This window comes from Fistularia commersonii, chromosome 33, assembly GCF_037954325.1.
Source record: "Fistularia commersonii isolate RoL2024-O1a breed Wild chromosome 33, RoL_Fcom_v1.0, whole genome shotgun sequence".
NCBI classification, from domain to species: domain Eukaryota; kingdom Metazoa; phylum Chordata; class Actinopteri; order Syngnathiformes; family Fistulariidae; genus Fistularia; species Fistularia commersonii.
In genome coordinates, this window is record NC_141316.1 from 9909147 (window position 1) to 9922800 (window position 13654).

General features: G+C 47.6%; 1 protein-coding gene across 3 annotated transcripts; it reads right to left on the bottom strand.

Moving 5' to 3' along the window:
* Nucleotides 1-271: 271 nt before the first annotated feature.
* Nucleotides 272-13182, bottom strand: LOC147214998 (carnitine O-palmitoyltransferase 1, liver isoform). Of its 3 annotated transcripts, none has more exons than XM_086140383.1 (19): nt 13050-13182; nt 10296-10441; nt 9277-9416; nt 8570-8741; nt 8328-8429; nt 7625-7762; nt 7348-7425; nt 6450-6557; nt 5349-5433; nt 4455-4650; nt 4194-4382; nt 3932-4037; nt 3733-3849; nt 2982-3146; nt 2755-2883; nt 2432-2587; nt 2224-2337; nt 1923-2015; nt 272-1257 (listed from the first exon to the last, which is right to left on the bottom strand). In XM_086140383.1, the coding sequence occupies exons 2-19, from the start codon at nt 10434-10436 to the stop codon at nt 1135-1137; spliced, it is 2352 nt and encodes a 783-aa protein (XP_085996509.1). In that variant the 5' UTR covers nt 10437-10441; nt 13050-13182; the 3' UTR covers nt 272-1134. The 3 variants fall into 3 exon arrangements, with proteins under 3 accessions (XP_085996509.1, XP_085996508.1, XP_085996510.1); XM_086140382.1 differs by lacking the exon at nt 5349-5433 and adding an exon at nt 5947-6034; XM_086140384.1 differs by lacking the exons at nt 5349-5433; nt 9277-9416; nt 10296-10441; nt 13050-13182 and adding exons at nt 5947-6034; nt 8963-9265.
* Between the last annotated feature and the right edge of the window lie 472 nt (nt 13183-13654).

Consider the following 13654-nt stretch of genomic DNA (forward strand, 5'->3'; position numbering starts at 1 on the left):
AGGGTTTTATGCAACCTTTTTTTATTATTGCATTAAAAAAATGACAGTATAACAAGACAAGCTCAGCGGAACTGGAGAGAAAACTAATAGAAGAGTCAACATAAATGGATAACAGAGGCATCTGCTTCACTTGTAACAAATCATCCTAAATTCCAGAAGGCTTGACCAAAACAAGTCCATTAGCATGTAACAACACCTGAGCTGCGACGTTACGTACGAGTGAATACCACACCGAAGTTTAAAAATATCCCTTGCATTGTTATAGTGCTTCTTTTCTTTTTTTTAACATCATAGTGACATAAAAATTAAACAAAACTCAAAATACAAATATAAATGACGGTAAAAGAGCAGATGTGGAGTTCAGTACATTCCAGTTCCATTTTTAATGCCTGCTGATGGCGGAGGAAGTTCGACCACCAACACTTTGTCTATACAATTAGAATGCTTTCCAAAAGGTGTTTGGCACTAAAACATAATACTGAGAAATGGAACCGGTTCCATCTAACCGCATTATTTCTCATTATTTATCACCGGCTTGGCACCCTCGGCATACAGCAAGCATCCGCTGCCGTACGAAGCGAATTAATGCGTCGTAAAACACCGGCATAACAAGCGGCCTCTCCGCATTACGTCCCCCGTCTCCTCCTCCTTCCTAACGCTCCTGGTTAAGTGATATATATCGTACACCGTTTCATTCTCTGACAAATGACAAGAAATTGCTAAATGTTAAAGTCATTGGTGTTTTTAAAGAGCCGTTTCACAAAAGCAAAATATTCAACGCCCCTCCTCCACCAATTCGAGGTGAATGATTAATTTTTACGTTTAAAAGGGTTTTTAAAACAAAAGTTAAGCTGACAAACCAAACCATGACCAAACATAAATCTGAATCATGCAACTTAACGTTATCCGCGGACCGTTTCCCACCTCCCTGGACCATCACACAGCTATGATACAATCACACATATAAATACAGCTGCAAGTCAGTATAAATGTTACCATACTCATAAGGGACCTCCCGCTGCGCTGTCTCTTCAAGATCATAAGGCCGACAAGGTTTCTTTTACCCATCGTGAAGAAAACGCCTGGGTTTCCACAGCCGTTCCCTTCAGCATCCTTTCCCCCCTGAGAACGAGTCTAAAGGTCTTTCTTGTCTTCGGGTGTCGTCTCGGGTTTGCTGGGCTCCTTTTGGCCGGGACTCGTCAGCTCTAGCAGGTCGTGCAGGGCTTTTTGGATCTGGGCGCCGAACTTGTGCGCGTCCTGTCAAGGAGACGCGACGGGGAAGACGTTTCTAAGAGCAAATAACGTCACGGCATGGAAACGCAGTTCAACGCATCAGATTCCTTTGGGAAATAAACCCCATTTTTTACAGAAAATATGGAATTGCACGGATCTACATCATCTACGTGAAGAGCGATCGCCGCCGCGAAGCTCCCGGCTTAAAACACTGGAGGTTGGAAAGCAAAGCGTGAGATTTAGAGGAGAGGTCGCCTGTGACGTCCATGTCAGGTTGAAACGATTTCAACAGTCTGACATGCTGGGTTTACTGTGCTTGTTTGCTTTCAGTCTAATGCTGGATTTTAACTTTGACCTTATTTCAAAGTAAAATGCCGTCGCCGCCAAACATTTTATCGGTTTCCCTCTTTTTTTAAACTGACGTCTGTTCGACGGTATGTTGAAATCTTTCTCCCTCGCGCACAACTGAAACTCATCTCAACTATTTAGACTTCCCGTATTTCTAAACTCTCAATAATCTAGCGCTGACATTAGAACGGTGAATAAAGGAGGAAAAACAAAAACAAACCCACTCCAAACGGTTGTGGGGAACAGGCACATCATTTGTCAGACAGCTCGGCGAGCAGGAGGTACGTTTACGTGTAAAGCTTCGGTCAGCTTTCATCACGGGGCGATATGGATGAACTCACCGTGTCTGGACAGGAGTGTTTGCACGAGATATGGAAGTTTATCATGTTGTCTCCCAAAATGTAGTAGGACACTCCGTAACCGTCGTCGGCCACCTGGGAGAGCACAGAACAAACACACGGCGCGTGACGCTTCTGTGCAAAAACACACCGGACGGCGTCAGAAGTGAAAGGCAGCTTCAACAAACACTTTTAGTAGCTACTGTCAGGTGTACAATCAGAATGCCGCTGAACACCCAGGACTCCTGGGTGTTCAGCGCAGACTTCACTTCCACCTCAACTGAAGATAGAAGTCGGCACTGACCGGACCGAAGCCCCCTCCGCAGGAGATGTACTCGGGGTGGTTAACCAGGTCGAACAGCTCCACCTGTTGGACCGAGGTCTGACTGGTGGAGAGCCTCCAGGGCTCGGCCAGCACCTGAGAACATCCGGGAGGAGCCTCGCGTTAGCGGACCGGCGACTACACTTCACCGTTCGGTCGAGGGACAAAGAGCAGATGTGAGAAAGGCCACCTCTTTCAAGAAAGGAGACTCCACGTTGAGGTATTTGGACACCACGTAGAGACAGAAGAGGTGCCTATCGATGCCTGCGCCCGTCATCGCCATACGGTACAGATACTGGTGCTTCTCCGTCGCGGCGCGGAACAAGCGTCTGCACACATCTGTGTCCTGGGAGAGGAGGGCGGTGCAGCGACAGACACGCATTTCAACGGACCACCGCAGAAGATCCAAACAATCACTGAATAAGAATGAAGTGTCCTTCAAAAACCCTTTTCTTTTTGAACCCAGCAAACACTCAGCGGGCGTGCACGGGTCGGAACGCAGTTTCTCCTCACCTCTCCGCCCTCAAGCGCTCGGACGAAGGCACTGCTTTCATTGGAACAGGAGCGAACGGTCTCAGTCCTGCCCTCCCTGAATAGACGGGTCATGGAGGCCTCGTACGTCAAGCAGAAGGTCTGTCGCTCCTGGACGCAGAAAAAAACAAAGTAGTAATTGTAGTCTTATTTTGAAAATGAAACGCACAGTTCGGCTCGTAGCTTTTCGGTTTCCTGTCCGGTCTCACCCTGAAATAGGCCAACTGAAGAGCCATTTGAATGAAGGCATCCGGACTGACGCGGCATTTCTTGATGTTCCCCTTGCCAAAGTCTCGGAAGGATAAAACATGGAAGTCCACGTCGTCGGCCAAGGCCTCGGCCACCTCAGAAGATCGCCATATTTGCCTCTCGCACTGCAACGTACATATCCAGAGCGACATCGAAAAGAACCGTACACCTGACACATTTGCACCCCCTGCATGTCTCATGAACGTGTGGTGTGTCGCACACACACAACGTGAATGTCAAAATGAGGAGAACGCCGACAATATTCTATTTTTGTTTCTATCATTATCACGTTCCATTTTACACATTAACATTTGCCGATGTTGGGCCAACTTTTTTTTTTTTTTTTTTTTTTTTGAAGTTGGGCATTTTGGTTTCTAACCCAAACTGGTGACTTATTACTTAGAGCTGCAGCATTAAATAAGTGCACTTTGCACTTTGTATCGCTGTGTTGTGTAGAACGTCCATCAGTGGGTGGAGTAATTGAAATCCAGAGCCAAATCCCTTGTATGTGAGAACACGCGCTGATAAAGAGCTCAACACTACAGCTAAAAATAACCCGCTATTTCCTTGTCTGTTACAACTCTTTGGTGACTCTTCTTGTTTCAAAGTGCCTTCCAGGAAATGCTGCCGTCGGTACAAATGACGACATCTTCGACGACAGAGTCATATGAAGAAGGGACTTGGGGAAAATGGCGCGACCCCACAACTCACTTCTGGATGAATTTCCCATTTCAGCTTCTGCGGTTCAGGCAGTGACAAATCCACATCTCCTTTGCAGTGACCCTCTGCATTGTAGCCCAGCTGGAAACTGTCAGTTGCCAGGACATACTGGGAACAACATACAGACAACGGTTGGAGGTGACGCCTGCCGCAAATCGCCGCGTCGCCCGCTGGATTTGAGACGGCTCACCTCCCACAGATGTGCGATCACGGGTGCGTCGGCCCACGAGTGCTCCGCGTTTATTCCCGTCTTACCGTTCTTGAAGAAAACAACTGTGAAGGACTTGTCGAACCACCTGACAGCGGAAGAGATTGGAAGACAGGAAGCCTTTGTGCAAATAAAACTTTGCAATGAGAAAAACCTGTTTTGTTTCGTTTTTTTCTTTTCCCCCCCCCCCCCACAGCAACAGGACAAATATTAGTTTTCAGTTACCGAGTTATAATTCTTTTACCTGTCATAACACTTGCCGTGCAGCAAGCACTTGGCGTAGCGATCCAAACTAGCGCCTGGGTTGTCTCCCATCATGCCCTGCTCGTCATCATCCAGCGTCACAAAGAAGGCGGCCTTCTCGATGAAGTCCAGCGAGCGCTTGTTGACCCCGGCGCTGAAATACTGAATCCTGGTTTTAGCCCACGGGACCCTAGAAAAAGATGACATGACAATAATGGCACGGTGTTCCGCGTACTCATTTGCCCGCCGGTGTCGGACTGACCTGTAGCCTGCGGTCAGGGCTCCGAGTCTGGCTTCACCGTCGCAAGGATGGGCGGGGCTTTCCAGGATCCTCTGGATCTGAAGTTCCAGCTCTCGGGGCGACAAGAGTCTGCCCGCGTGGTAAGCCTTGACCCGGAAGAAGCGTCCTCTGTGGTAAACTGCGATATAGTCACTGTCCTGCCAGTGTTGCACGGTGTCTTCAAGCACAACAGAAAGTCGGAAAGTCCAAGTATGATTTGAGTGAGGACAGAGACAGCTGACTTTCTGCAAAATCATACGGTACAATATACTTTTTGCATTCAAATTAACCACTTTGTACTAAATATGAATACTACGAATGCTTTCTTTAGAATTCGCAACTGTGAGGTAGCCGGCTTAGGCGAACCTTAATTCAAACCCTCTGCATTTTTATAAATTTGAAAACAACCCTTCCCGGCTAGCAACAACCTCGCACTGCATTAGCGACAAAAAAAATGTCTCCGGGGAGTCCTGCTCCAACGACACAGCGCCAGTAAGAAGGATGAGGATGCATGCTTGGTGAGCGTCAGGAGTGGGAAATAGGATGTGTGATCTGGATATACTTAACCAGAAATTTCAGGTTAAAAAAAAAAAAGCTGATGGATCATGGACTTTTCCTTTTATACACCTTTGGATTCCTTCCTATTCTATTCTAGTGTAGTCTAGTATTACGTTTAGTATTAGTCTAGTAAAGCGTGCTGACCCCACAGACACTGACTCAAAAAACAGTACATGATTGTGAAAAATACACAAGTTTTTTGGGGCGCCAATTTTGAATGCAAACTCAAGTGAAGGGAAAAAGGTTGCAAAGGAAGTGACTGTCACGTTAGAGATCTAAGCGGACACCGGTCCACTGCTGTTAAAGTATAAACACTACCTGTTAGTGTTCCAGGGATTCGACATGTGTCAAACATCCTCTCAAATTGATAGGAACAGCAAGGAACTGCAGACCTCAACAACCACTGAGTGGGAAAAAGAGGGATGGACCAGAGCAAAGTAAGGCAGAGAAGGAGAGGAAACATAAATGGCCGTATAGAAAATGGTACGAAATCAAAAAGGAACCAGGAAAGAGCGGAAAAGAAAGTGAGAAACCGAAACGTGTGCGCAGAAAGAAATAGACGTTAGAGCCCCGGATCGAGTCTTGCAACCCGGGGAGACCTGATACCGGAGCAGAAGGCACGAGGAGACGGATGAGAGATGACAGGATGTGCTGTGCAGCAGACACCACATGACTCACACCTGGCTTCGGGGAACAACAGAAATCAGCTTTCACACAGTATCCCATCCCACACACAAACTCCAGAGGGCTTGAACACCTTCGGCATGCCTCGTCATCTTTGGAGCGGCGCCGCTAAGAAGAATCTGATACCGGCGCTTCGACAGCCCCCGCGGTCACAAATTTGGATTCGATTCCCATTAAATCGCGGGGGAACTTCGTGTGAAATCTTTGCTGGTGTACACGTTTGTGTCTTTACCAGTCTCCACTCCAGGAGTGCGTGTAGTGTTGAACATCCTCTCACACTGAGCTGCACACAGAGGAATGACAGTGCCTGGTATACGACTCTGGGAGGCGGAGAGGAGAGGACGAAGGCAAGGGCACAGGAAGAAGAACAGAGGAGGCCAGTGGGAGGAAAAAATAGTCAAGCGAGGAAATAAGGGGGGGGGGGGGGGACAGTGGGGACAAGGGGAGGGGGGGTAAAAATAAGAGGAGTTTGGAGGGGAGAAAAAAGGGGAAAAAAAAAAGGCAGGGGTGAGACATGAACATGGTGGGAGAACGTGAGGGCAAAATGTCTTCACGCACAAATAAAACAATGGAGATGCAAATGCCATGTCATACAGGGGTGATACTGTTCTGCGCAAACAACGCCGAAGTCACATCGTCCATGGTAACTTACACAAAGCTTACCATCCAGACGCTATTTCAAGAAAACTACAATTCGGGTTCCCGGTCATGACACGACGACGAGGCCGGACTTACGGGTTTAATCTCCTCTTTGTTGAGTTTGCGGCGGTATAGAAAGAACGCGTGAATGACGTTGCCGGCCCGAGCCGCCTGGATGGGCGTCGGCGTCACGTACAGGAAGTCCTGGACACAGAAAACGGAGGATTTGGTGAGAGGGGCCAACGTGGCTGGGAAAAATGGAAAAAAGACAAGCCAGGCAATCCTGACTGTGGATTGTAAAGCCATTTAGTTTGGAAACATATGACGTAGTGCATCCACCTGCCGTTTCACAGTGTAAGTCAATGAGGAGAGCGTGCACGCAAAACAACACATGGGAACATGATCCAGACGTCCAATCAGGCTTCGCGCTGAGGAACAAAGTACGGTGGACACAGGTGCTTGCTCTGCCTTGTGACAGTTACTACTATTAAAGGCTATAGTCAAAAATGAACATTAGTGCTTGGGTTGCAAGCTTGAGGAGATATTTAATGCATGTCAAATTCCCACTGACTGCCGAGGCACTGCTGCCCTTTCAAGAAACGCAAACACTGTGATGATTCGCCCGACTTTAGCCCCAAATCATGTTTGTGTTTGGTTTTCTTTTTACCCAAAACTGACTAGTGGATTTGTAGAACGGGACCTGTCGGGGGGATAAATCAGAGAGGAAAATATTCACCTGCCTGAGACGTATCGTTTTTCTGCCGGCGGGTTTGATGCGCGGCGTAAGCATTGTCATGCACAGATCACACATCGGACTGTATTTTGCGGGGCGACACAAGCGCGACCGTGACTACATTAAAACGCTGCTAGCATGGCAACATCAATAAATATGATAAATGGAGCACTCCAGATTGGGCCGAACCAGAGCGTCAGCACGATGGCCGGTCAAACATTTATTTTCGTTGTGGCACAAAACACAAACAAATCCTCATACCATGCCGTAGTAGTTACTGTTGACCATTATTGGGCTCCGTCCCCTCAGGTACACATATTCCTCCCACCAATCACTAACCTGGAACACATGTGAAGCAGAGCAGTGAGGGAAGTCATACCGCAGCCCACTGGAAGTCAGATCACGTGCATATTCATATCAGATAAATAATGCACGCCACAGAAACTCACAAAAGCATACATTCTTTATGGAATTTTGTATTTGCTTCGGCCATCTGAAGGGGCCACAGTCGAGCGCAGCATGGCGGTCAAACACTCACGTAGTTGGAGGCCCAGAGGGACTTCAGTTTGAGGTACCGCTGCAGGCGATTACCAAGGCCACTCTCAAATTCATACGCCAGTTTGGTCGTGCGTTCGTACTGCGTATCGTCCATCAGCGGGCGCACCGACTCCAAATACTGAGGAAAGATGTGCAAAACAAAACAGAACTCAGTGGAATGAATTATAGTTATTGTATTAAATATAAAATACTAAGGAGGGTCAGTTTCCAACACCGCAACGTTAAAATGTAAACAGTATTCTTTTTTTTCTCTTCATTAACTCAACTGATTTTAACCATTACAATTAAATTTTATGGCAAAAAAAAAGGTGATTAGTCCCCTTTTAAAAAGGAACAGAAATGACCAAAAAATAAAAAGAACCTCAAATACCAATGACAGATGACCTAAATGTACCTAAAAATTAACAATGAATATTTGTTTTTTTTCTCCTCACAGTAAAACAAAGATGAAATGCTTAGATCAGTCATGGAGTGGTAAACATTTTTGGAAAAACCCTTGAATAAAACTGAACCGCAAAACAATGACGGGTGGTATTTTATGCAATTTGACATCCATAAAACAACATCTTGATGCAAATGGAAATACTAATTTTGCCCAAAGCGACCCGGCGCGGCTGAGACGACGCCTGTGGGAAAGCAAGCCGTCCGTGTCGGCCTTTTCTTTGCGACGCAAAACATCCCACCCTCTTGACTGTGTCTTTGATGGCTGGCAGGGGCAGGTTGGGAAGCGACCCCTGGTAGCTGTAGAGCAGGGGCTTTCTGCCAGAGAAGATCCTCACCAAAGCCTGGCACACAAACACACACACACACACACACACACACACTCAAAATTACTGAGCCGTCTTGTCGTCCCCAAAGTGTCTTCTTTCACTGTCATGTGAACTGTGACTGAATGAAAGAAAAAGAAGTGAAAAAATCTGCTGACCACCCAGACTTTGGTGGTGGTGGACATCTTGCCGTGCTGCTCAAACATCCAGCGGTGGTAAGACAGCAGCTGCTTGAGGCAGAGGCGCATGGTGAAGATAAGTAAGAACCACAGCATGGTGCTGAAAAGCACCGCAGACATCACCGTCTGGCACTGGGTGCTCATCGACTGGCTGAGAATCCCAGGGGAAGATGGACACGGAGAGAAAAGGGGGGGAATAATGAGCGTTGACAGTGAAAAAACAAATAAAATATAAATAAATTAATTAATTAAAATAAAATAAAATAAAATAAAATAAAATAATAAAAAATAAAATAAAAGGACAGGAAATAAAGAACAATGAATAAATATATAATTAGTGGATAAGAAAAAGCCATTTTTGATGAGACTTACCGATTTAACTTTAGGAATTCTGTCTCACATTTTGTTGTTTAACAAGACAAGCCGAACGCCGAAAAAAAAAAAAAAAAATCATTAAATACCGATTTATTTACATATTTATAGTGGGAAAAAAAATCCAGTTGGCATGTGGCAAATGTCTGCATCCTGACGGTTAAAAGTCAGTTCAAAATGGATTTCACGGAACTGAATGAGGACAAAAATAGAGCACTATCAGCTAAATACTCAAGGAGCGTGTCACCCCCGTCAATCGACACACCTCCGTACGCGTGGGCGTTTAACCACATCCCAACTGGAAGCCACGTTACCTGACCGGCAGGTGCTCCTGGATCTTGGCTATGAGTCCCATGGAGGGGTCAGAGCGAGTGTACATGGTGGCCAGGATGGCGATGACCACAAAAAGCCAGGAGGAAGGGCTGGCGGGATAAACTCCTGTAATCACATTGTTCTGCGCGTGTGAAAGAAGAGAGACCAGTTATAAATCACAATTCCATCTTAAAACAAACAACGGTTGCTGGCAAGGTTACACTGGTAGTGTCAGAAAATCTGGCCATTCATAAAAAGCACTCCTGCAGCCATTGTGCGACAAACTGGGCGTGGAGTAAATTACAGTGCACTCTGGCCAAGAATGCGTGGGATTCATAACTCGGCGCGCGCACATTCTGCTGGAAACAACACGTTCTCTCGTTTTTTGAAAAGGCCCAGTGTTCGAGAAATAACAATGAATGCATATGCGGGATCTGGCGGAGGGGCGATCCGCAGGAGGAACAGTGACGGGAGCAGTCGGACATGTACGTTAGGAGAGCCAGGCACAAAGTCAGATTTCTTTGGCGGAGGTCGTGACATGAAAAGAGACGAGTCATGTCTAAACGCAGCGACAACTGTTATTCCAAAAAACAATAAAAAGGCAACTTGAGATTTTGAACGGGAGTGTTTATTACGACGACTGTAAATAAGTTAAAGGGGAAAAACTAGAAATTGAACACAGCACAAGTAGGATTTAAATACGTGTCGCCAAGTCCAACTTTTTACTCTTTCAAACTTTACAGTCAAAACAGCTGAAATTGTGCTGCTTTGGTTTAAAGTCCGCCTCGGTTGGGTTTCGAGCTCTTCCTGTTGACACACTTGTTAAAAGATTGTAGATTGTAAAGACGGCAGAAACCTGCGCCAACCAACTCCCACAAACAGGCTCGACCAAAACTGTCAGCGTCTTCACAGCCAACAGTCTGTGAAACCAGAGCAAACGGTGCCGTGGAGCCGGAAAAGCACGGCTGTGTGCACAAGCAAAATTCAGACCGCGCAGGTGAATAAACAAGATCGACATTACCTTGAGTCTGACGACGCGTTTCTTCCAAGATCGGAGACCGGACCGGTAAATCTCCGTGAGAGCCTGATGCGACAGCTGCAGATCGATCCCCTCGGGGGTGACCGTGAACTGGAAGGCCACCGCCTGGTGGGCTTCTGCCATTCTCACTGTCAAGGGCGGCAGGGAGAGGAGACGCGTCGAATGAATTTAAAACACTTTCAAAAGAATGAGCCAGAACTAAATGCAAACGTCCGGCCGCACAGCAAAGTCCGGTCTAGTTTTGGCGGGCAGCTGACCACCAGGGGTCGATCAAGAGCTTTGGCGGGGGCGACGCTTTTTAGGAACGCCGCTCTCCATCCAAACCTGTTCTGGATTTTGCTTTTCTGGCCAAAAAATTTTAGAAAACGACAGAGAGGAGATCGGGGGGAAAAAACAAAAATAATTCGCAAACAGACCCGGATCCATTCGCCCGTTCTCCTTGTACCACGAGGCAGAGGCTTGAACACGTCGAGGAGATATAGCCCAGACACGCCTGGGATTGTTGTGTATGCTATCGCAAGCGGCTGAGGATGTACAGATCCGCACATCAGGGAAACCAAACACGCCCCGGCGAGTCTGCTCTTCAAGCCACAACTCAGCGGTTCATTTACATCCTGAGGTCGGGGGAGTCTCCTTCGATAGGAGCGCCGCCTAGATGGTCCGAGAGGCTAAAGAAGCCGTCTGCCGGAACGAAGAGCACTTAACAGAGGAGACGGGGCCTGTCGGACACCTACGAGTCAGTTTGTAGATCAGACCTCGGACAGATGAAGGAACACTCGCTCCCCTCTGCACCCAGCTGACCCCCCGCGGCTCACGGATAAACCGCTGACCCACATCTCACCTGAAAAAAACCCCATTCCTACTCGGGTTTAACCGCCTTTCACCTGAGCACCGAGCACATCCAGGGTCAACCCTCCTCCCGGGGCTTGTTCATCCCAAAATCCCCGCGGTCACAAACAAAGAAGGTGACACTTCTTCAAAAGACCAACCAAGATGGCAAGACGAGATGAATTATCACTTTGGATGGTCTGTCTGCGGGGGCTCTCGGCCAAACCGGTCCAGATGCTTAATAAACTATAAGATCAGCGAAACGGCCTGTGGCTCCTCACGCTGTATTTTAATCACATTTCACACTCCAGACTCCGCAGGGAACCGGGGCCTTTACAAGTGATTTATCAAAGCGATGAAGAATTCTGAAAGGTGTGCGCGTACGCTTGGGCCCGCGCGTTATCGACGTCTTTATCGAAACGCAAAGTAAGCTTGAACTGACAGCAGCCGGCCAGTAAAGCCGTCGATGCAAATGCATATTTTTGTGCGAATCAATTACTGCTTCTCTTCACAAAGGGAATTGATTACCCTCCACAAATAGGTTGTGGATGATGCCCTGTGGTTCAGGCACAATGGACTGCACTCTCTGGAACCAAACTCTGCTCTTACGATGTGAATTTAGAAGACAGAAAACACAGAAATACAGCCGCACCACTCGCCGGTTCCACTGAAGTCCAAATGAGCTCACGTCCAGAAGCCTCGGTATCACTGAACAGCATCATTTCACAGGCACAATCTGAGTCTGCGCACGGACGGTCACACTTTCCAGATACCAAAGTAACCGTGAGTGTTCCACAGTTACCGGATTTGACAAATATTGATCATACGCCCGGCCCTTCTTTTTTTAACAGTGCCACTTGGTAAACACGGGCAAAGATTGGCCTTTCATAACCAGGGTTGCTCTGAACGGGGCGGGATGTTTCGAGAAATCCGTTGCCACCGACGACTCGGAAACACAGAGAATCAACACATTTCCAAGCAGAAAATGACACGGCGCGACCCGGGGACGGCTATACATGTCAAACCTTCAAGAATCGATTTGAAAGAATCGCTCGGGCGCAACATTCCTTTGCGAGCGACCGCTCCGGGGCTCGCAGATGAACATGAACGAATGAATGAATGAATGACAAACGCTCATTTGATCATGCAAAACATTGGCAGGCAGAATTTGTCCCTGAAGGGAACCTTCACGCCTATAATTTCTTTACATCAGGCTTTCACACAGGCAATATTGATACTCTGCAGAAAGTCAAATCTTCCCTGACCCTGAGCAAACAGCAGGGGAAAACAAGAGCGATCCCTGAGGTCAGCGCCCAAATCAAAGAGGTCCTGATCGAACAGCTGACATCATCTGGCGGTTGGTATTCCAAACGTTATGATCACTTGGGATGAAGTCAAAATGACCGTTTACAAAATGGAAAAACGATTCAAATCCAGATTTCTCGGTACCCTTCCGCCCAACGGTGGTGAGCCCCGTTGTTAGCCGGTGCATCTCTTCACTTCTCGGGGCCGGTTTGTGCGTTTCCCCCCCCCGGCCGTTAGACCAGACCTTAAACTTCACCCACAGAGAGCTAGCGATGACAGTTATCGTTAGCAGCCGCTACTCGGATTACACACCAAACGACGGCGGATTATATAGGTTTGCAAGCGTTTAACTAAGCCGCGCAGCGTCCTTTTTGATCGCCCTGGGTTTAAATAGTGGCCGCCGAACGCTTGGACGGCGAATTTAAAGCAGAATCCAGCTAACAGTTAGCCGGTAAACATGGAAGCTAGTTGAACTAGAACTAGCCAAACACCCCAAACCCCGTGCAGTTAACGTTAGCTTACGTTAAAAATAAGGCGTTCACCCACAGGAGATGCGCTTCCATTTGCAAAACCCCGCGATGACGGCGAACGGTGAAAACGTACCTGTACTCGGAGGTCGACAACGAAGACGGAAAAGCGATATTTAACTTGTGCCACCCAGACGAGCGCCGATCGCACAGCCTCCGCCGGACTCGGCCCTCCGCCAGTGAACAACTGTACTACAGATGCCCGCCTGGATCAACCTCACGGTGCCTTCACGGACCGTCGGAATTCCCATACACGCAGCGGGACGATCCGCCTCCGCCCCAACAAGAGCGATCACCTTGGTTTTCAAAGAAAAAAAAATGTTCAGGTGATATTTTAGAATGAAAGGAATATCCGTGTGAGCGTTTGCAGGTACCGACAGATGAATCATGAACAGTAGTCCGTGGAATTTGATCATCGTGTCCCGGTATTGTATGAGGAAAACTGGAGTGGCATAGAAGAACGTTAGACTGGTGCAGGACATGTATGCACGCTGTGAGACAGTGGTGAGGTGTGCTGTAAGTGTGACGCAAGTTCAAGGTGGAGGTGGGACTCCATCAGGGATCAGCTCTGAGACCCCTCTTGTTTGCAGTGGTGATGGAGAGGCCGACAGATGAGGTGAGACAGGAATCTCCATGGACCATGATGTTTGCGGATGACCTTGTGATCTGTAGTGAGAGCGG

Bases quoted from the DNA above. Each gene is read 5' to 3' on its own strand.
- LOC147214998 (XM_086140382.1), bottom strand. From the start codon at position 10,436: ATGGCAGAAGCCCACCAGGCGGTGGCCTTCCAGTTCACGGTCACCCCC. The intron at 8,430-8,569 runs GTCAGCAGATTT...TTTGTGTGCCAG, and splicing joins CCACCACCAAAGTCTGGGTG to GCTTTGGTGAGGATCTTCTC. The intron at 6,558-7,347 runs GTATGAGGATTT...TTCTGTGTCCAG, and splicing joins ACAGTAACTACTACGGCATG to GACTTCCTGTACGTGACGCC.